Source organism: Clytia hemisphaerica, unplaced genomic scaffold (genome assembly GCF_902728285.1).
Source record: "Clytia hemisphaerica strain Z4C2 unplaced genomic scaffold, Clytia hemisphaerica genome assembly, whole genome shotgun sequence".
Taxonomy (NCBI): domain Eukaryota; kingdom Metazoa; phylum Cnidaria; class Hydrozoa; order Leptothecata; family Clytiidae; genus Clytia; species Clytia hemisphaerica.
In genome coordinates, this window is record NW_027103851.1 from 1071810 (window position 1) to 1092984 (window position 21175).

A 21175-nucleotide genomic window follows, 5' to 3' on the forward strand; every position below is an offset into this window, starting at 1 on the left:
TCATAGTATTATCTTGATGTACTTTTTCATTGATTTCTAAAAAGATTTCACTGAAATATTGTGAAGGCATTTCGAGGCACCTCATTAATTTTTGAGTTCTTTCAGCCCAGCCCAGAAAATCAAATTTTATCATTCCAGCCGCGGCTTTCTTTTACTATGTTGGCAGACCTCATTTTGGATCATATCAAATTATCAACTTAGCGTAGAAGACACGTCAACTGCAGCCACTTTAGGGTGGTGTTTCTAACACTTCAATTGCTCAGCCCCAACTGGTACTCAGTTGGCACATAACGTTCATTCAACGTTCAGCTAACGTTTGTAAACAACGCTCTGTGACATCTAACTGCACGCTTTTTTATGAGAACAAATTTCTTAAAAAAAGAGAATGAGACTCGATTTTGGCCACGACAAGAACAATCCAAGCCTCGGGCTTCAGTAACTACTAAAAACATGCTGATTTTAGGTCCCTTAAGTCATCTAAGCAAGAAAGCAACAAAACAAAAAGAACGGCCAAGCCTTAGCCAAAATTTAACGGTTCTTATAAAAAAAAGCGTGGACTAACAACAAATCTTCCTCCTCCTTTCCATTTCAGTTCGAAATCCGTGTGAGCCGAACCCTTGTTTGAATATGGGTGAATGTACACATGATGGCAAAACACCTTCATGTATTTGTCGTCCCAAATTCAAAGGACAATTCTGTGGAGGTAGGAATAAGCTTTTTATTTTTCTTCTGATTTGAAGATACTCTTGGATCTGCATCTATTGACAGTAAAATTGTAAATGTTGAAATTCTTTTGGGATTTTTCGCTGATCTCGTTTGTGTTAGACCGAACCCTGAAATATCACGTGAATTAAGAGCCTAACACATGTCTTTTACCTTCACTAAGAACAATTTTACAGGTTGACAGTCAGTAATTACTTTTCAAGAATTTTTCGAGAAGTATTCGGATTGCGAAGATAATGTTAAGATGAGACTGCCATTGTTTAGTTCGGTTCGGATCACAAAAAAAGATTTGAATGATAGTTGAGAGATTTGACAACATATTGCATTATCATTTTTATATTCATTTGACAGACGTGAACAACTGTAATCCGAATCCTTGTTTGAATGGTGCAACGTGCATGGAGAAAGAGGGTCAAGGGAATTTCGCGTGTCTTTGTCCACCATCTTGGATCGGAACAATTTGTAACAGTAAGAAAAATGTTTTTAGAAACCCTTAGCTATTATCATCTATCAGATGGGGAAATGTTGTCATTTAGAATAAGGAGCTGCAGCGGACCTTTTGTGCCACGGGAAAAATTTTGCTTCGTTGTGTCATCAGTTACATCAAAAGCCATAATTCACCTTACGCCCCCCCTTACATGCTACAGAAGGTCCCATGAGTTTTCAAAAAAATATTTAGAGGACATCTAAATTTATGCGGAATTTTTCAAAATTGTCACTATCAATTAACTTTTGGCTAATTATTGAAATTAAATATCCACGCGAATTTTTTTCAAAACGCCAAAAATATACCTATATCGAGAAAACTTCCTAATTTTTAAGCTTGCGGAATTAAAGCTAGTGAAAATTAATCCGATTGAAATATTTAAAATGATTATCGGTTTACGGGAATTTCAGGAGCTTACCTGTAAGAGAGCTTTGATTATTATTTACTATCCTCTATCTTTCATGCTCTAGCGCCTAGCCAATGTGCGTCATCGCCATGTTTGAATGGAGGAACATGCAGGGAAGATGGTGGATCGTTCCAATGTATTTGTTTGGAAGGTTTCTATGGTAAAACATGCTCAGGTAAGATGGTGTCACACAAGAATATAGTAAGAAGAAAGAAAAATTTTCAGAATAGTATTTTTGAAATTGTGTTTTTCACTAAAGTATTCCATCAGGAGGGGGGTTTATTTCAGTAATTCAAAGTTTTGATTTGGCACTAATTAGTATTATTTGAAAGGAAAAAGGTATGTAATCTCAAATTTAATAACGAGAGGCAGAATGCCCTAGTTGAAAATTATAAAATTGTGAAACTTATAAAACTCAAAAATAAGGTACATTTCGATGAATTCGAATTATATTTAGGTTCAATTAAGGTCGAGGAGGGGTCCGTTTTTACGGTATCTGAAACTTATTCGATCTTAAATTCATTGATTTGGATGTAAAAACTCGGTTAACCAATTTTTAATATACCTCTGAATACAACCTTTTTTTGTAGATCGTCTCTGTTATCCAAACCCATGTGCAAACGGCGGGACCTGTGTGGATGATAAAGGAGAATTTCATTGCGTTTGTCCATTATGGGCCCGTGGACGAACATGCCTAGGTAAGTCTTATTGAGGAGATATATGTTTTCTAAAAAATCTTTACAAAAAGACCAAAGGAATAATCAGATGCTGGTTCGAAATATCTGGTATTTTAATTCCTTCTGTTATTGTCCTGACCAAAGTTTCAAAATATTTTTGTCGAGATATACAAGTTATCAAGTTTGAAAGCAATAACAGAAATTCAACGTAAAATTTCAAATTGTGATATCTCGAATAATTATGAAAAAAATACTTGAAGATTTTACTAAGGACCAGATAAGGTTACTGCAAGCCAAATATCTCAAATCATCTGATTATCCCCTAAAGAACCTCGGTTAAAGAAATCTGTAGCTCTTAGAAGCTCTCTAAAGGAGATACAAACTTTAAGTAAATTCTGAAAGGTTCAAGTCCCAAGAGACAATTGAATCAATTATTCATTTTATTTTTCAGACGTTAGCCCCTGTTTGATGAATCCGTGTCGAAATGCGGCTAAATGTATCGATAAATATTCTGGTTATCGCTGGGTCCTGGGACCGACTGAATATTATTGTATGTGTCAGCCACCTTACTATGGTTCCCATTGTCAGAGTAAGCTCTTTGTTACTTTTGTTATTTTTTTTTGTCGATTCTTTTGGTCAATCCTATTGAAAATGACAAGATGATAAGTTGATAATCGTTTACATCTTATGTAGGCCGGATTTTAAAACCTCCCCGATTTTTAAAAGTTCGTGATTCTGTATTATAGTACATAAAAAAGAGTAGACCGAAACTATCATGGGTGTCAATTTTTTTTCGGCTACTGGGGTATTTTACAGACCAGTTGAAATAAACGTCTGATCATCACAAAAGATTACTCATCTGTGTTTAATTGTAGAGGGGTGGGGTAGAATAAGCCGGGAAGATGTGGAACTTTGAACGAAAAATAATGAAATCATAAAATCGGGAAATCGGGGGAGGGGGGGTGCATAATTACGTGATGCAGTGCCGTAGGAAGCATTTTCATATTGGGGGGGGGGGGGGGCTGGAGTTTAGTGACACCGCGAGGGCCAACCATGGTTTGGCCCGAGGGGGGAAATTTTGAAAATTTGAGCTCTAGATTGCTTGAAAATGCACTCAATTGTGACAATTATGACAAATTAAAAAAGAAAAACTTTGCATTTTGCAAAATAACCATTTTTGAAAAAATTATTGGGGGGGCATAGCCCCCTTGCCCCCCCAGTTGCTACGGCACTGGATACTGAAGTGATTTTCTTAATTTTTTGGCATAAAATGGGGGGAGGTTGACATTAGTTCTATTTATACTGAGACGATTAATTTGTCTGAGACGAGCAATTTAGAAAATGAGCATTATGGAGGAGTGTACTTGCCATTCATGTATCAATGAATAGGATCTCCTCCACAGATCACATTTTACAAACTACTCGTCTCAGACAATTTTTCCGTTTCAGTATAAATGGAACTATTATAAAGTGATTTTGGGATTAAAAAATCGAAAAAATGGAAAATAACTACCCAACCACTTAAAATTATAATATTTTATTTTATCAGTCAATCGATGTCAACAATGTGATGAGCATGCGCATTGCAATGTTGATCGATGTGAATGTGATGAAGGTTACCGTGGTGATGGAAAAGTTTGCATACGTAAGTCTCTCGAAAAATTTCTTTAGCCTCATTGGTTGAAATAAAACGCATGAGCAACCACTTCAGAAAGTCTTCTCGTTGGTTGGTTTCTGACACGTGATTGAATTTCTTTAGCCTCATTGGTTGAAATAAAACGCATGAGCAACCACTTCAGAAAGTCTTCTCGTTGGTTGGTTTCTGACACGTGATTGAATTTCTTTAGCCTCATTGGTTGAAATAAAACGCATGAGCAACCACTTCAGAAAGTCTTCTCGTTGAATTTCTTTAGTTGGTTTCTGACCCATGAGATTGAATTTTTCTTTTAGCCTCTCATTGTTGAAATTGAACCACTTCAGAAACTGACACATGAAAGCAACCACGTTCAGAAAGTCTTGACTATCCTCTCGTTCGAAAGTTCTCTCAGTTGGTTGGTTTTTCTGACACGTGATTGAGTTTCTTTACCTATTGGTGAAAGAAAAGATAATCAAAAACCATTCTATCACTTCCGTAGTTTCTAAAACTTATTGGTGAGTTAAATGAATGAATGAACGCCTTAAAGGAAGAAATTTTGGCGGAAAGAAAATTTGGCGGATTTGGCGGATTTGACTGAAATCCGCCAAATTAAGTTCCCGCCAAAATTTCTTTTTTCCGCCATCCGCCAAATTAAATTCCCGCCAAATTAAACATTTTGAAAATATGATCTCTTTTAAGGTATTTTTGCTATTTTTTCGCTGTTTTGACGCCACCTTAAGGTTAAATTTTTAAGCGACCGCCAAATTAAATTCCCGCCAAATTTAGTTTTTTCGTCCATCCGCCAAATTAAATTCCTTCTGATTAAACTTTTTTGGCCATCCGCCAAATTAAATTCCCGCCAAAATTTCTTCCTTTAAGGTAAATCATTTTTTCTCATTGGTTGATTTATTTTCTGGTGATTGAGTCGTCTTGCAGTAGTTGGAAAAGTAAGTTACTGAGGAAAAATTCAATCTGAAATGGAGCAATGGATCCCAAGGAGCGAGTAACTGAAACTGAGACAAAATGCGTTAGTAATCACTGATGGAACAAGTCACAAGAAAAATAAATAAATGAATGAATGAATGAATGAATGAATGAATACTTTTTTAATCATAGGAATTCCACACCCATGCCATCCGAACCCTTGTTTGAACGGAGGAGTTTGTGTAGACGAAGGGAATGGACACTACCATTGTCTTTGTAAAGAACATTATAAACCACCAAACTGTCATGGTAACACTTCTATTTTGAGCAGTTTTTAATAAGAATTCAGTGAAATTCTATTTCATATCTGATCTTTCTTATCTTATTTTATGAGAATAGGCCCTAGAATTTTCCTCAAGGTAAAAAAAAGAAGCAGATGTAAAAATTTTTCAATCCCAAGTTGAATCTAAATAGAAGTATCTTGAAGAAACTTAATTAAACGTTTTATTTTATTAGAAATTAGGGACTTTTGGAGTTTACAAAACCCTAAAATGTTCTTAACAGTTGTTCTTAATATTTTGACTATCGAAGCGCCTTGTGTAGTTTGTTCTTATAAAAAACGTGCATTTTTCACACGGCTGTTTACCTTCCTTGTTTGTACCATACTTACTATTCATCCATTATCTTCTTTCGTCGTCTTTTTCTAGTTGTCGATATTTGTGATCCAAATCCTTGCAATGGTGGCAAATGTGTGCCAGGTGGCTCAGAAGGGTATAGATGTGAGGTGTGTCCTGAAGGAATGAAAGGGAAGCATTGTACAGGTAAGTTTGATTCATTTCCCGATCGGAATGAGATAGTAATTCCGATCGGGATAAGATAATCATTTCGATCGGGATAAGACAATCATTTCGATCGACCTTCAATCATTTTTTGTGAATTTTCTTACACTCGATAACATTTGAAAATAATGTCCCGTAAGAATGAAAAAGAGTTGCACTGGTGAGTAGAAATTTTTTTTCGATCGGGCTAAAAAAGTCGGATGACTTGACTTCCAGCGATCGATTAGATTTCTTGAAAAACATTTGAATTTTCTAATTATTCCATCGCACCGAGATTCTAATATAATTTCCAGATTGAATTCTGGTATAAGGTGTGTACTAGGATCAAATTGGATTAGGAAAACTTGGAAGATCGGTAGTCTAGCATTCTTAAGAAAGTTTATCATTATCTCATTTTCCTCGTTTCCAGTGCCGGACCCTTGCGAACCAGACAAATGTGCACCGAACGGTGAATGTATACCGAACATTTCGGACGAAGACGCCACGTACTCATGCAAATGTAAAGGACGATATATTGGGAAACTATGCAAAGGTGAAAAAATTAAAGTTTTAGGATCCATGACAAACTTTTCAACCACATGAATTTTATTCGAAAGTTGAATGTATTTGAAGACATTTTCGCGAGGGGGAGTCCGCTGCTAAGGCCTGGCAAAATCACTAGAATAATCATAGTCCGTATAAAAAACCCTGGAAGTCTATTGTTGTAACTTTTTGTTAAGTTTTCCTTTTGTTGATAACGATTTTAAAAATCGATTTACTCAGTTGTTGATCACGTTACCGTTAAATACTCCTCTTGGGATTGGTTCAAAAGTTAATCACATGATCAAAAAGTGAGCAAAACAAACTAATTTGTCGATGCAAGTTCAAGTTCCAAACAATAGAAGTAAACAGAAGGCTTCCAGACTGGGATTTCTTATACAGACTAGGAAAAAATTGAACGTTTAAAAAGCGAAAAACAAAACAAGTTTTATTGGTAAAAGTTTTGGAAATCTGACTACGATTATCTTTGAAATAGACTAAATTAAAAGATTTTAACATATTATCTCGTAAAAAGATTTTAAGATGAGTCGATAAGTATTTTTGATTAGTTTCAATCCACTTGGCATACCGTAGGCTTTTCAAGATCCTGTAAGAGTCCATTTTCAGAAATTTCAAAATCTTCAGATTTTAAATTCGGAAAAAAAGTTGTGCGAAAAGGGCACATACCATAACCTGATTTTCATTTAAAATTCGTTTTCTTTTTCCTTTCATTTTAGAATGCGCTTGTCGGAACAGTGCTTTAGCAGCAAGCTTGAAAGGTCAGAACATACCACAACCGTATTGCGACGCTGAAGGCAAATGTCAATGTGAAGATCCTTATTTATGGGAAAGGAACCTTGGCTTCTGCAAAAAACGTAAGTTAAGGTTAATCTTTGCCCGGGGGGGGGTTACTTGGGCAAAGAGAGGCTCGATGAAGTGCCGCTAGCCAGGGTGCCTTTTTTCACCTCCATGAGTCCCACGTAGGGTCGCAAAAACACCAATATAGAAAAATCAGTCCCTCGTAGGGTACCTTTTTGTGAGGATTTGGGAAAAAAACGGAAAATTTTGAGAACATTTTGGAATTCCAGTACCATTTTTCGAAAATTTTGGCAGAATTTTCAAAAAACGAGTCCCATGTAGGGTCCATTTTTCGAAACTCAACGGCACACCTCCGTCGGTGGGCAAGGATAGTACCCCGGAATCTTTGTTTGGCTACAGGAGTTCTTTAAATGTCCAGAGTTTGGTACATTTGAGCCTACAAAGTAACAAAGCAAAAAATGTCCATTTCTACTAAAGAAACTCAAGTCGATTCACTTTAACTCTTTAAGTGCCAATGTCGAGTATATTGGACATGGACTAAGTTAGAAATCGTCATTTTTGGTCTAACTCGTAGGAATTGAATTGTGCTTCATGGTCAAGCAAAAAAAAATTCAAAGCGAGATTTCAAGCCAAAAAGTCAAAAAATGTAAAAATTTTACAAAAATCCACTTTTTTGAGATTTTGACCGTTTTTTGACCAGTTTTGTTCAACTTTATTCTGTCCTCTAGCGAATTGATTTGAAGTTTTGCCACTGGGCACCTATCCGTCATTCAGTTAGGTCCGCGCTGCTTTAATTCCCATGACCCCCCCCCCCTAGCCCCCGCCCAAAAGAGACAGGAGACTCAAGCTATCCAACGAGCTATGAATAAGCTTTTAACTCCTTCTAGATCCGGAGATATAAGGCTTTAAAGTTTGAACTAGCGGTTTTCTAAAAAAAGCTTAGAAAAAAAAGGACCATGGCACTTAAAGAGTTTAAGTGTGCAATTATTTTTGTTCTGCATGTCATTTATAACCAAAATGGAGAGAAAAAACGCTAAAAAACAGGGATTTTTTAATCCAACCACCCAACAAATCTAACAAATCGGTGTAGGAAAAATGAGGGATTCTAATCTATACGGCACAAAAATTTATTCTAAATTATTTGGTGACCACTTTCATGTTTGAGAATAGATGTCATCGGAGTTTTTGGGTGGTTTTACATCTGTAGGGGAGAATCGATTAACACTCCCTTTGTCGATAACAATTCAGATCATAAACAAAACAAAAGCTCAAAATCCCTTTTACGAATACACAATTTCTTTTTATAATTTCTTAAAGAGCTATCCGAAATGGGGATTCAATGTATCGCTTTTTAGAGAAAATCAAAAACTCCCATAAGGTCTATTCCATTAATACAGAGATTATAGAACTTTAGGAATAACATGCAAGATCAGTGATCCGGTTGATGAATGATTTATTCTTGTATAATTTCATTGTTAGATACTGACGAGTTTGGTAACGACCCATGTGATCCAAATCCTTGCAAATGTGGAGCGCAATGCATACCAGACAAATTTAAACAAACGTTTTCTTGCGTATGCCCAGCTCGTTGTACTGGCAGAACGTGCGAGTCCACACTGTGTAAGTATGATCTGATACACCCTATCCACCCATTGACTTCAAAGTCTGAAGGGCTAGACACGAGACTCCTGGATGGGAAATTAAGCCACTTATTTCTCTTTCTAAACGCGTGACTTTCACACGAACGCTAGATTGAAAGTAAACAAGATGAGTGTAAAATTTTTGTAGGAGAACAGATCTTTATGACACGGTAATTATCTTTTTGTATTATAAATAGATAATTAAAGACAATTACAATCTGCTCTCATACACAAATTTTGCGCCCATCTTGTTTTCGCTACTCTGCACCCTAACTCCACAGGAGGGTTGGGTTCTAGTTTACAAGGTTCGAATGACGTCAAATGCCATCGGACAATGCAACGGCTTCAGAAATTTGACGTTATTTAATTCTTGTAAACTTGGACCCAACCTTTTTTATGCGGGTTGAAATTGCAGACTGTTTTTTCCGCCGGGGATACTTTTTTGGTAGATTTTTCCAGATAGGCAAGGCTCCAACATGTATGCGAGACGGGTGTAACAAAGCATTTCGATCAATCATAGTATAAGAAAGCCGCGGCTGGAATGATAACATCTGAATGTCTGTTGTTCTATCTCTGCCGTATTTGATGACTATTTGTTGATCAAGAAATCAGTAATATGGCATCTTTAATGGTAAATTGTATTGGTTTGTCGTTAATACTTAGGCCGTGTTCAGACCTAGGTTTAAAGTAATTATGTCCGCATGCTTCTTTTATATTCCTTTTGTATTCAACGGCACGCTCCTCATTAGTTAAACCAAAGTTTAAAAAGGAATCACCCTCTGGTTTAAAAAAAAAGTTTTTACGATTTCGTGACAGTTTTCTGAATAGACGAAATCAGAATTCGCACGCATTCGCATGCTCCTTTTGTAAATTATGAAAGGAGAACGTGAAATTTATGACTTTGAGACGCTCGGAACGTCTTTAGCAATTTAGGCAGTTAATGGGCTTTTAATGAGAATATCATGGATCGAAGTATGGAGATTCCCTTATTCCACAACAAAAAAATGAATTTGTCGATGTCTTACTCAAACATTAAAAAGGGAATTCCTTTTTCCTCTCTTATGTAATCTATCTAAATGATGAAATAGCAATTAAGTCGTTGCATTTCTTAATTCCCATATCAACTTAGTACTACTTAAGCCTTAAACTTAAACTTTCAGGTCTGAACACGACCTTACTTCTCAGTGCGTTTTAGACATTAATGATATGCCCTTGATAATACACTTGAATTATAAAATCATTGTAAAGGAAAAATCAATATTAAGAAATTTAAACAAGCACAAAATGGCTGGGCTGAAAGAACTCAAAAATTTATGAGGTGCCTCGAAATGCCTTCACAATATTTCAGTGAAATCTTTTTAGAAATCAATGAAAAAGTACATCAAGATAATACTGTGAAAATTTCAAGCCAGCACCTTTAAATTTTATCATTTAAACTGACAGGAAAGTTGTCATCTTGAATATGGTAATTTCAACTTAAACTATTGCGAAAAACTATTGTTTCCACAAAATACCCCTAAAATATGTCCAAAATTAGTTCAAGTGTTCTATTGGGTACAGATTCAAAGATATCTAGCAATAAAAAAACTTTTTGTGAAGGAAATTAAGAGAAAATTTTCAAAAACTATTTACCAATAATAAACTGAGCATCTTGATGTTCTTATAAAGCTCGGAGACAGAGATGGAACAGCAATTAACTGAAAAGACAATGCGGTACATATTCCAGCCGCGGCTTTCTTATACTATGGATCAATGTTTTACATTTTTTTAACAAACCACTCGAAAAATTGATTTACAGTATGATAGCTTCTATTCATCATATGTACTACTGCAACGACTTCACGAAATTATGCAACTTTTCTGTTTTTTTATTCCACCGAATACGTCACTTTTTCTATTGTTTAAGTGACGTATTGGGTGGAAAATTTCAAAAGTTTCTCAGAAGACTCTTCAGTGGTGCATATCATGAATTTCTCAAATTATCTTTCAGATTGCGAAGATAAGAAGTTTCAAGGTTTAAATCCATGCAAAAACGGGGGTACCTGTATCACATACGAACCAGCCTTCAACACTTATTGGTGCAAATGCCCGCCTGGTTTCTACGGACAAAACTGTACACGTAAGTCAACTAAATAGATTTTTATCTGATGGTGCTCGAAAGCTCTAACACCAGCTAAAATAACATACAGCTATCATGCGCAGTTCGAGACAAAACTGCGCAAGTATTCAATAATATAGTGGTTTTTATCAGCAAAATGAATTTTCTAGTCATTGTAAGATTGTAAGTTGTGTTATTGGGCTATTCCAGAAATAGTCTGTACCCCCTATATCGTGACATCCAGGTTGGTCTGGAAAAAAAACTCCAGGGTGGTCTGGTTTTTGAATGATGAAATCCAGGGTGGTCAGTAAAATCGGGTTGAAAAACCAGGGTGGTCAGTATAACGAGGTCGAAAATCCAGGATGTTCCTGAAAAATTGGAAAAAATTCAGAGGGCTCACCTGTTTAAAAAAAGATCTCCTCAACATATAGTAGAGGGTACAAATTTTTTCTGGAATAGCCCATTGTGATATTTACTTTATAAGAAACCATCCATTTAATTTCATTCAGAGCACGTGACAACCACTCCAGCTCCCGATCGCCATAATTGCATCCCAAACCCCTGTCGAAATGGAGGAGGTTGTGTGGATTTGGGTGATCAAGGCTATGATTGTAGATGTTCAGCTGAATTTACTGGGCCGCATTGTGAAAGTAAGTTTCAGTACAAAACCTTCACAGTTTCAGTTGGGTCATCGAAATGTAAACAAGTCTACATCTAGGTAGATAGGCATCTCATATAATCATTTTTAAAAATTCTTTTGACTATCTACAGTTACAGTATACTTCGAATTAAACTGCCCAACATTGTTTTGTAGAAAAGACTCAAGATGATCAGCTAAACTTAATGTCCCAAATAATTATTGAAAATTTCAGTACAAAAACCTCTAAATTCCATTTGTGCCATCGAGAATTTCTTAATGACGAAAGTAAAAAAAATACCTTTTATATTTTCTATGCACATTTTCTGATGTCAGGAGCTCGTTCCATACCTCCTTTAAAGATGACTAAAACTTTCCATTAGGCTTTCTTCTTTTGTTATGGCTTCTGTTGTTTTTCTTTATTTACTTATTTACACCTGTAAATAAAAATAAAAAAATATGGAAAAAAAACACAAATGAGATTACAAACTTAACCAAGAGTTCAAACTTTTACGTTTATTTACGACCGTAAAGAAGTCAAACCGTTCAGCTTCGTTGCAAAAAAGCTGTTTTCAACCCCCCCCCCAGGATGGGTCTAAATATAAATGGTTCTACTCCCTTTTCTACTTTCGTAGACAAGCCTTTGACTCTAGACTCTCTCTCTCTAATCCGATCTTCAAGGAACAAAGAATTTTCTTCCAATCAAAGAAAGATTCAAATCACAGAAAATCTTCTATAAAATAATTTCTAGCTGAGGGGACAAATATCTAAGTTCGAATTATAGAAAGATTCGAATAGTAGAGCTTCGAATTAGAGAGAGTTGACTGTCTGAAAAATTCAAATTATTAGTAAAGGGTTTCTTGTTTGAAGGGACCGGAAGTTAACCCTTAGACCACGAGGGACGCGTATATGCGTTCAAAACAAGCCAAAATACCGAGCCTTAGACTTGAGGCCATAGCTCCTGACTTGATTTCAAAAGTCATAAAATGCTTTTAGAAAGAGTATCAAAATAGCTTTCCAATGGTACCAAAACCATCTTCTAAATCAAAAGCTACAAGATTTTATGACACTTTAAAGTTTTGAGTTTCAAAACAAAAAATTAGAAAAATTTCAACTTTTCCAAAAAAAACAAAAAAAACAGCGCGCACAAGGGGTTAAAGACGTTCACCGTTCAAGTATATGGAACTGTTGTACTTTAAAAAAATTCTCTCTAATTTTTTTTTAGTCGATCGTTGTAAGTTATATGGACATTACTTAGATAAACGTCAAAACAACGTTGTTATGAAGCTTCTAGTTATGAAGAATCTACTGTATCTGCTACTGTAAACATTTTCTCTATTTTTTTCAGTCGATCGTTGCAAGGATTGTGATGATAATGCACATTGTTATGCTGGTGAATGTATTTGTAAACATGGCTTTACTGGCAATGGTTATGAGTGCGTCAGAAGTAAGTGTTTTGAATACCTTATCGGGGAAAACTTCGTCGGGAAGAATTTTCGTCGGGGAAAAATATTCGTCACTTGGTCAAAATTTCGTCACTTTTCCCCGAAGAAGTTTTCCTCGATAAGCTTCGCAGTTTTTTAGTGTACTTTGGCTGAGGATGAGCATTATTCCAATTTTTCTATTCTTCTAAACAATAAGCCTATTGTTCTAACTCTGAAATCTCACTCTGATATTCTTCTGCGTGTATGCACCTTTCCGATTATAAAGAGATGCTTTGGTTTAAAAACAATGGGCTGAAACTAAATTTAGAAAATACCCAATCAAAATTTCAACAAGAATCTTTCTCCAATAGGTCAAAGTAAATAAGCCTCTTTAAAGACTGCCTCAATATATAATCTGAAGCGAAGAAAAGACTTTGTAACTTTTGATACTTTCGTTGAAAAGATAATCAGGAATGGAATGTTTAAAACAGAAAATGTTCATCAGGCAGGCCCGCCGGAACAACCGTAAAAGTGAGGAAACTGAAGCCTCAAAACGAGATAAAATTCGCTACAGATTTGAGAAAAAAATCTCATTTGCTCAAAATGACTGAGGGTCTGGTCAAAAATTGAGATAAGAAATGGAAAAGATATAAACTCTAATTCTTGAAAAACCTTGCTTGATTCATTGAGACACACTTTAGGTTTATCACCACTATCATGATAACTAATCTGTGTTTATAGAATGCAAAAAGCCTTGTGGAGAGTATCAAATTTGCAGTCAAGGTGTTTGTGAGTGTATGCCTGGCTATTATCTCCACAATAATTTCTGTCTTCGTAAGTAAATTGAGTTGATCTCTTCTAGTCTCCTGTTTAAGAATTGAGGTAGCTTCATCTCTACTGTACTGAAAATGAAATCATGTCCAAATCATGTATGTATACAGTAAACTCTCTCTTATTTGAACTTCTATTATTCGAATCTTTCTATAATTCGAACTTGTTCCCAGTATAATTCGAATCTCTCATTTAAATCAATCAATCATTTCACTTTCCATTGTTTTCCCTGCATTTTTCAGTGTTTCTGCCAAACATTAAGTCCATGATTGTATGTAGTATCTAACCATCTCTGACAATACTCATAATTTCTTGATTCTATTTTTCTTTTTCATAAAAGATATACCAATTGAAGAGGAGACTGATAGTTTCACGGGTCATCACGGAGGCGGAACGGGTGGTCAAGGTGGTGGAACAGGCGGAACAGGAGGTGGAACTGGTGGCGGAACGGGCGGAAATACATTACCCACATCAAAACCTCATACCACAACAACAACAACGACAACAACAACAACAACAACAACAACAACGACGAAAAGCCCTCACGTCCGTCCTGACCCTGTTAAACCAGGGGGTGGAGGAGATAACGGTGGCGGTGGACCTGGCGAAGGAGAGGGCGGAGGCACACCAGGTAAATCCGTTCTACATAATTAATTTCAATTAATCGTTAAATTGACTTTAGCATAAGAGATTCATTTTGGGGTTTACATCCATTACTTTCAAATGACACTGTTTTCTGTTTGCTGTTCTAGGAAGTGAAAATGGCGGTGGCGGTGATAGTGGTGGCGCTGGTGGCGGGGGAGCTCCTGGAAGTAAAGAAGAGGAACAAAGTCACTATCCAAGTAAGAAACTTTAAAATGATTTCAACAATTATACAAAGTTTTCATCGGATCGTATTTGGCTTTGGCTTTGAAAGAAAAGTCGGGAAAAAGAAAGTAGTAAAAAAGTGAGGTTTCAACTATTGTCCTAAATGAGATTGCAATTTTTTTTTTGCATGCGTAGAGATAAATCGATCTCTCCTCAGATATGATAAGTTCTGATAACCAGATTTCAATAGGACATCTAGATTAAACTTTAATAATTACAAGAAACCTAAAGAAAGATGTCTTGTTTTGTTCACTTTAGGCCCAGTCAAACCAGTGGATCCAAATAAGGGCGGAGGAGGTGATGGTCCACCACTGGCACCTCCCACGGATAGTGGAGACAAGGGACCACCTGGATCTTCAGGTGGGGTAGCACCCCCTACTGGTGAAGAGCCTAGTGGAGGCAAGGGGCCACCTGGAAGTCAGGATGAGAAAGAGGTCGAGGAAGGGAGGCCACCCGAGGAGGAAGCAGTTGAGCCACCGGAAACTACAGAGGATAAGGGAGTTCCACCAGCCGAGGTCCCTTCATTAGAGAAAGAGGAGGAAGACCAGAAACCACCACCTCTTCCACCTCCTAAAGAACCGGAAGAAGAGAAGGCAGAACCCCCTCTTCCCAGCGAAGAGAAGAAACCAGAACCATCTGAACCAGAAAAACCTCCTCCAGAGAAGGAAGTGGAACCACCTAGCAACCCAGCGCCTCCATCAAACCCAGCACCAGAAAAACCAACCAAGCCTGCTCCAAAACCACCCACTGGGGAGACAAGCAAGCCTCCAGTAGACGAGACAAGCAAATCACCGATTGAAGAAACCAAGCTTCCAGTAGAGACAATAAAACCTTCAGGGGGAGGTCCTCCTGGTAGTGGCGCACCAGGGTCTTCAGGAGGACCCCCTACAGGAGGGGGTAGTCCCCCTACCTCTGGTGGAGGGGGACCTCCAGGGTCGAGGAGGCATGATGACGTGGGGGTTTCAGCAGCTGAAGAACACTTATTGAAGGAAGAGGAAAGAAAGGAAAAGGAGCAGAAGAAGAAAGTGAAAGGATTTGCGAAACCACCTGAAGGAGATCATTTTAAGGTGAGAGGAAGAAGATCAGGCTCGGATACAGAGGGAGGAGAGTGCATTTTACTATCGTATTACCTTATATGGAAACTAATTACTCTCCATGAATAAGATAGCCTACCTCCTGTATCCGACCCTGAAAATTCTTTTTTCTCTCTATAGTTCATAGATTAAGAGGTGATCTTATACACTAAACAACCTTTCCAAAAGCTGAGTCAAATATTTAGTAGGGTTAGAGTCATATGGTAATATTGAATTACTTACTAAATTGAAAAAATAGAGGGAAATCGATTTCTATCAGAAGTTCTTCTTAGTCATACATCAGTCATGAAAACATCAGTGGATTATAGCGAAGAGTGATAGCAAAACATCATAAACAAGCCTCTTTATAGAGCTATGATAAACCTGAAGTTTACCTGATTTACCGATATTTCTAAATCAGTTATTCTCTGACCTTTGCAGGTTTATATTACTGATGGGGACAAAAAACATCTTAGTAGAACTCTGACAAACCTGATGTTTATAGATTTTGTTCTCTGACCTTTACAGGTTTATATTACTGATGGGGACAGCGAAGATGACAAAACAACGAAACCGTTCCACACGAGTCAACCAAAACAACCCATCAAGCCGCATAATACTCTGGTAGAAAAACATATCAACGAGATGAAATACCGTGATTTAGATAAAGAGCAACGCAACGGTGATTACCGGAAATTTCACGGGCGGTATACGCCCACAATTTCGGGCGGAGATAAACTGCAACATGGGGCGTTACCTACTTTACAGCATTATATTGATGAGATGAGTAAGGAAGAATTGAAACTAAACCATGGCGTAGAGACTTCGGCACACCAGGAGAAAATTGAGAGTCTGGAGCGAAAGGACCCACAAGATGAAGAGGAGAATCGAATTTTGGAGGAAGAGACGATATACAAGAATCTAAAGCAGAGTGAAAAAGCACGACAAAAGAAAGCACATCAAAAGAAAATTGAACATGAGGTTTTAACTGAGGAGGAAAAAATGTTCAGAGCAATGCATCATACGCAAAATAAAAATGTAGAGTCAATAACCAAAGTTGGGGTACCACTCATGGTTAAATTTACGGACCAGAAACAAAGGCCGGTGAAGGCGGAAACATCCACACAAAAAGTATCGAATGTGATTACCGATGTTCAATCTACTGACCAGGACGCTAAAGGTAGCTCTGATTTGGTCACTGTTACCAGCCAGAACCTAGCAGCAAATGCACCTGAAAAGGCCACCGATCCACCTGTTGGGTCCTCAAAGATAAAGTCGGAGGCTGCAACTCAAGGACCCGCAAAAGCCGAGGCCGATAAATGGGGAGCCAAGTCCCCTGATGATGTTTTCAACGTAGCTGACAGTATACCAACCGAAGCTTCTTTAGACTCTTACGAGAAAAACTTAGTAAATAATCACAAGAAAGGATCGAAGGGTGATTCGAAAAATGACATTATTGAATTGTTGAAACAATATGGGAAACTAAAAGATGAAGTGACAGAACTGACTACGGATGGTGAGGGAAGTATGTTGGACTTCAATGGGAATAAGAAATCAGAACCACTCGTTGCTGGGAAAAGACATACCCGTAAGAATAAGAACAAAACAACAGTGAAGGTTCAATAGAAGTGAAATGTGCTCTGAAATGAGCATTCTCTATGATGATTACAAGAATAAATCGGCGTTGATAGTATGGGACAGAGAAAGTTATCTAGATCTACATTATGGTATTGAGGATACGTTATGAGTATTTTGGCGTACGCACTCAAAAGAGAAACTACTGAGATTAGAATTTTTCCAAAATGTATATGGCAGCTTATCTTTCGGAGATGTACCGAGACCCGCTTACACGTTAGGAGAGATTTAAACTAAATTTGTTGGCAAATTTAAATGATTTGATGATTCAATTACAAACCGAAATATTGCGATTCAATAGAATATGTATATGTTCTATGAGAAATTAACTCAGAGATTTATTTTTCTATTTTTGGAATACAAATTTCTCATATCGTCTTCAGGCAGATTTATAGCTTGCAGATAAAGGGTTAGAATTGAAGGGGCCAATATATGCGTCAACTGGGACTTAAGCAGTTCAAGGACCTTCGCCTCATATTTCTTGTAAGAATCAAAAGCTTTCTATCAATTAAGGAATGTTTTTCTTTTAGGACCCTGTTTCAATACTTTCTTTCCAAATGTTTCCCATTTATCTTTGGAAAATATGTGTATATTTTTGATGTTGGAGAATATAATTGTAGTCAAACTTGTGGGGCTAAAAACTTTTGGAGAGTATTTTCCGGGCCAAGTTTCATGCAGTTGATACTTAAGTAAAAGTATATATTATATTATAAGATAGAACTGGGGAAATTTTAGTGTGGGAAAGAGTAAATGCTTTATTTTTGTAACTCGTAAAATATATAGTAAATTAACAAAATAAATAAATTGTGCGTAAATATAAAACAAATGGAAATCATTTCGGGATTTCTCAAATTTGGAGGGAGTTAGCCTTCAAAGATTACACTAAAAAGGGCTTGAAAAACATTTCCGCGTGAGGCCATTCAACAATGAGTTTCGGACAAATCGTTAAACTCGTTAAAACTAATTAAAGTCACGTTAAACACTACATCTTCTAAATCGATTTCAGCCGATTTTTCATCATCGATATTTATCGAGCCACATTCTATATTGTTTGAATTAATATCAATTGAGTCGAGCTTTTCGTATACTGAGACATCAAGTCTATCACGGAAAACAGCAACTGATTTAGGCCGTTCCTTTCCGGCCTCGTGGAGCCAGAAGAAAGGGCTCGAGTCTTGACTCTTGGGAGATGAAGACAAATTATTCTCGGAAAGATAAAGGAACGACTTATTACGATCCAGTTTTTGACATATGTTTTGGTCAGTATAACTCAGAACCATCTTATATGATTGTTGGGCTTTTTCTTGCCATAAATCAAGAGTATGTTTTTTACTTGATGAAGTAGTTACACTCATTTTCGGTCTAATGAAAGGCGTTATCCGAGGTAATTTTTTCTCCGTATAATCAGGGTCATATAGATCGTAAGGGTCTATATTCACGTCATTTTTTGAAACAGTTTTATGTTTTAACCCACCTCCGAAATGATCTTGCACACTCCATGGTGTGATCCATAAGAAATCGTTATCGGTTTTTGATTGGTCCTTCTCGGTCACGTGATGCTGAACGACCGTTGGAGCACGTGTGCGCTGCATCATTGAGATAATATGCCGGTACCGATCCTTCTTCCGGCACGGTGACAATAATTTCCGTATAAAACCCCGATAAGCCCGTTTAAAAAAGGGATTACATCCTGCATATATCCAGGGATTAAGAACAGCATTGGAAAACGTTAACCAATAAAATAGAACTGTGACGTAGAGGCTAAGAGGTTTGGGTTCAAAGGCCATGTAAAACCAAGTGATCTGATTGGGTAGCATGCATATAGCAAACAATAGAACAACCACGGTAAACATGTTCAAGTAATATTTTGTTTGCTTTTGCCGCGCTATAGAGACTTCCGACGTGATAGATAACTGACGTTTTAAATCTGACCGACATTGAGAAAAAGCGATTTTATTTTTTAAGAAACAGCAACAAAAATATTTCACGATGAATGGATAGTGGTGCGACTTCAATTGTACATTATCCATGAACTTTATGGTTTTTGTGTTTCGCCGTTCAATGATGCGCCATGATAGAGCATATAAGGCAACCATTACAGGCAATGGAACGCCGATTTGTACTAAAAACAAAAATATGGTGTAATTTTTACCAGCCTCTACGCTCCATCGTTCCACACATGACCAACCAATGTCTGACGACCAGGCTAAATCGAGTGTCAAATAATACGGTAGCACAGTCGCTAAGGAATACAAATGTATAAAAATGGTAACTAAGATAATTTTGATAGTTCCGGCGCCTGATCGTGTGTTGTATTTAATAGTGATATAGCGCTCTATTGCAATAAATACCATAATGAGAGAAATGGCGTTGACTTGAAAAGTTGATAACGGCATCAACAGCTTACAACTTATAATATGCGACGAAAATAAGTCACCACGATACAAAGTCAGCAAATCTGGTAAAACACCAAAAAGCACTAATAGGATGTCACATATGGCTAAGTTAACGATTAAAATACTTGTGAATACTTTCCGCAATTTCTTCATTTTCCATATACTGAGGATGATGAGTATATTACCGAACAGTGAAAAGAATAAGATGAGAATGTCCACTACGGTACGAATTCGGATGAAAATTTCGTTCTGTGAATTATCCATTGTGTTATTGGCACCGCTTGATGTATTGGGTTGTTGATATGGGGACATTTTTGCTTTGCTCTAACATTCTCTAAAACTTAAAAATCAATGAGATAAATTATTTCATTAAAATTTGACCGTCGCTTCAAAGGCAGTAGCAGTAGCGAGTTTTTGTATTTGCACATTTGAGGACGGCAGAGTGACTGAAGCGATTTGGAATAACCTGCAGTATAATACTAATTTAGCGCCGTCCCCAGTAAGTCAGGATCTACACTAATAAGGAGCTGACCGTTTCCGTCGCAGAAAATCACTGATACATAAACTCGTTTGTTGTTTGCGATGTGAAATAAATTTTAGTCATTATTTATAATATTTTACAATAATGTTATCAAAATAATCAAGAATCTTTAACAAAAAGATAAAGGTTTTGACGGCTGATGCATTAAAACTTACCACAGCAAGACAAAAAGTGAGAAATGCATAAATTTTTGCACTTTCTTAGAGGTTAGTATTACGTTTTGTTAACCGGTTACTTTTTCGAAGCGGGCTACACGACTTTTTGCGCAATGCAATTGGTTCTTTTCGCATGACGACGGGCCTACATTTTCCAGAGTTGCCCGTCGTTAGGAAAATTCATTGTGACGTCACTTTTTCAAAGGAAAATGAACAATGCGTTGACATCATTTCTCTCATTTTTTATTTCTGACGTCAGAAATTATAGCAATTTTTTATCGCTTTTCGCTTGTTTTTTCTGCTTTATTTCGCTATTTTTCCTGGATAAAGCGCTAAAAATCAATCGAAGCTTAAGGAAACGGTTAACAAATACAATAATGACCGGCTTTTTTCGGGCTGTACTGAAAATATTGCCCTCGGTCAACGCAACAACCTCGCAAGCTCGGTCGTTACTTGACCTCGGGCAATATTTCTCAGTACAGCCCTCACTAACCGGTCATTATTGTATTAATGTAGGCCCGTCGTCATGCGAAAAGAACCAATTGCATTGCGCAAAAAGCCATGTAGCCCGCTTCGAAAAAGTAACCGGTTAACAATGTCCAGAGTTGCCCGTCGTTAGGAAAATTCATTATAACGTCACTTTTTCAAAGGAAAATGAACAATGCGTTGACATCATTTCTCTCATTTTTTATCTCTTGTCGCTTGTTTTTTCCGCTTTATTTCGCTATTTTTCCTGGATAAAGCGCTAAAAATCAATCGAAGCTTAAGGAAACGGTTAACAAATACAATAATGACCGGCTTTTTTCGGGCTGTACTGAAAATATTGCCCTCGGTCAACGCAACAACCT

The 21175-nt window shown here is 37.0% G+C and overlaps 2 protein-coding genes across 2 annotated transcripts in view; one reads left to right on the plus strand and one right to left on the minus strand.

Moving 5' to 3' along the window:
• Window positions 1-17564, plus strand: part of LOC136807701 (uncharacterized) — a 27567-nt gene extending 10003 nt beyond the window's left edge. Inside the window, exons 7-25 of the mRNA XM_067064301.1 lie at window positions 593-703; window positions 1075-1191; window positions 1681-1791; window positions 2207-2314; window positions 2745-2882; window positions 3843-3938; window positions 5046-5162; window positions 5561-5674; window positions 6102-6224; window positions 6949-7086; window positions 8510-8650; window positions 10661-10789; window positions 11278-11418; window positions 12754-12852; window positions 13571-13663; window positions 14001-14291; window positions 14413-14502; window positions 14786-15594; window positions 16129-17564. Coding sequence (XP_066920402.1) covers window positions 593-703; window positions 1075-1191; window positions 1681-1791; window positions 2207-2314; window positions 2745-2882; window positions 3843-3938; window positions 5046-5162; window positions 5561-5674; window positions 6102-6224; window positions 6949-7086; window positions 8510-8650; window positions 10661-10789; window positions 11278-11418; window positions 12754-12852; window positions 13571-13663; window positions 14001-14291; window positions 14413-14502; window positions 14786-15594; window positions 16129-17226 — 4064 coding nt within the window. The 3' untranslated portion in view covers window positions 17227-17564. The remainder of the gene's footprint in view (window positions 1-592; window positions 704-1074; window positions 1192-1680; window positions 1792-2206; window positions 2315-2744; window positions 2883-3842; window positions 3939-5045; window positions 5163-5560; window positions 5675-6101; window positions 6225-6948; window positions 7087-8509; window positions 8651-10660; window positions 10790-11277; window positions 11419-12753; window positions 12853-13570; window positions 13664-14000; window positions 14292-14412; window positions 14503-14785; window positions 15595-16128) is intronic.
• A 403-nt stretch (window positions 17565-17967) lies between these two features.
• LOC136807716 (melatonin receptor type 1A-like) lies at window positions 17968-19942 on the minus strand. The gene has a single exon (XM_067064325.1). It carries the CDS (start codon window positions 19893-19895, stop codon window positions 18156-18158), a length of 1740 nt encoding a protein of 579 aa, XP_066920426.1. The 5' UTR covers window positions 19896-19942; the 3' UTR covers window positions 17968-18155.
• Between the last annotated feature and the right edge of the window lie 1233 nt (window positions 19943-21175).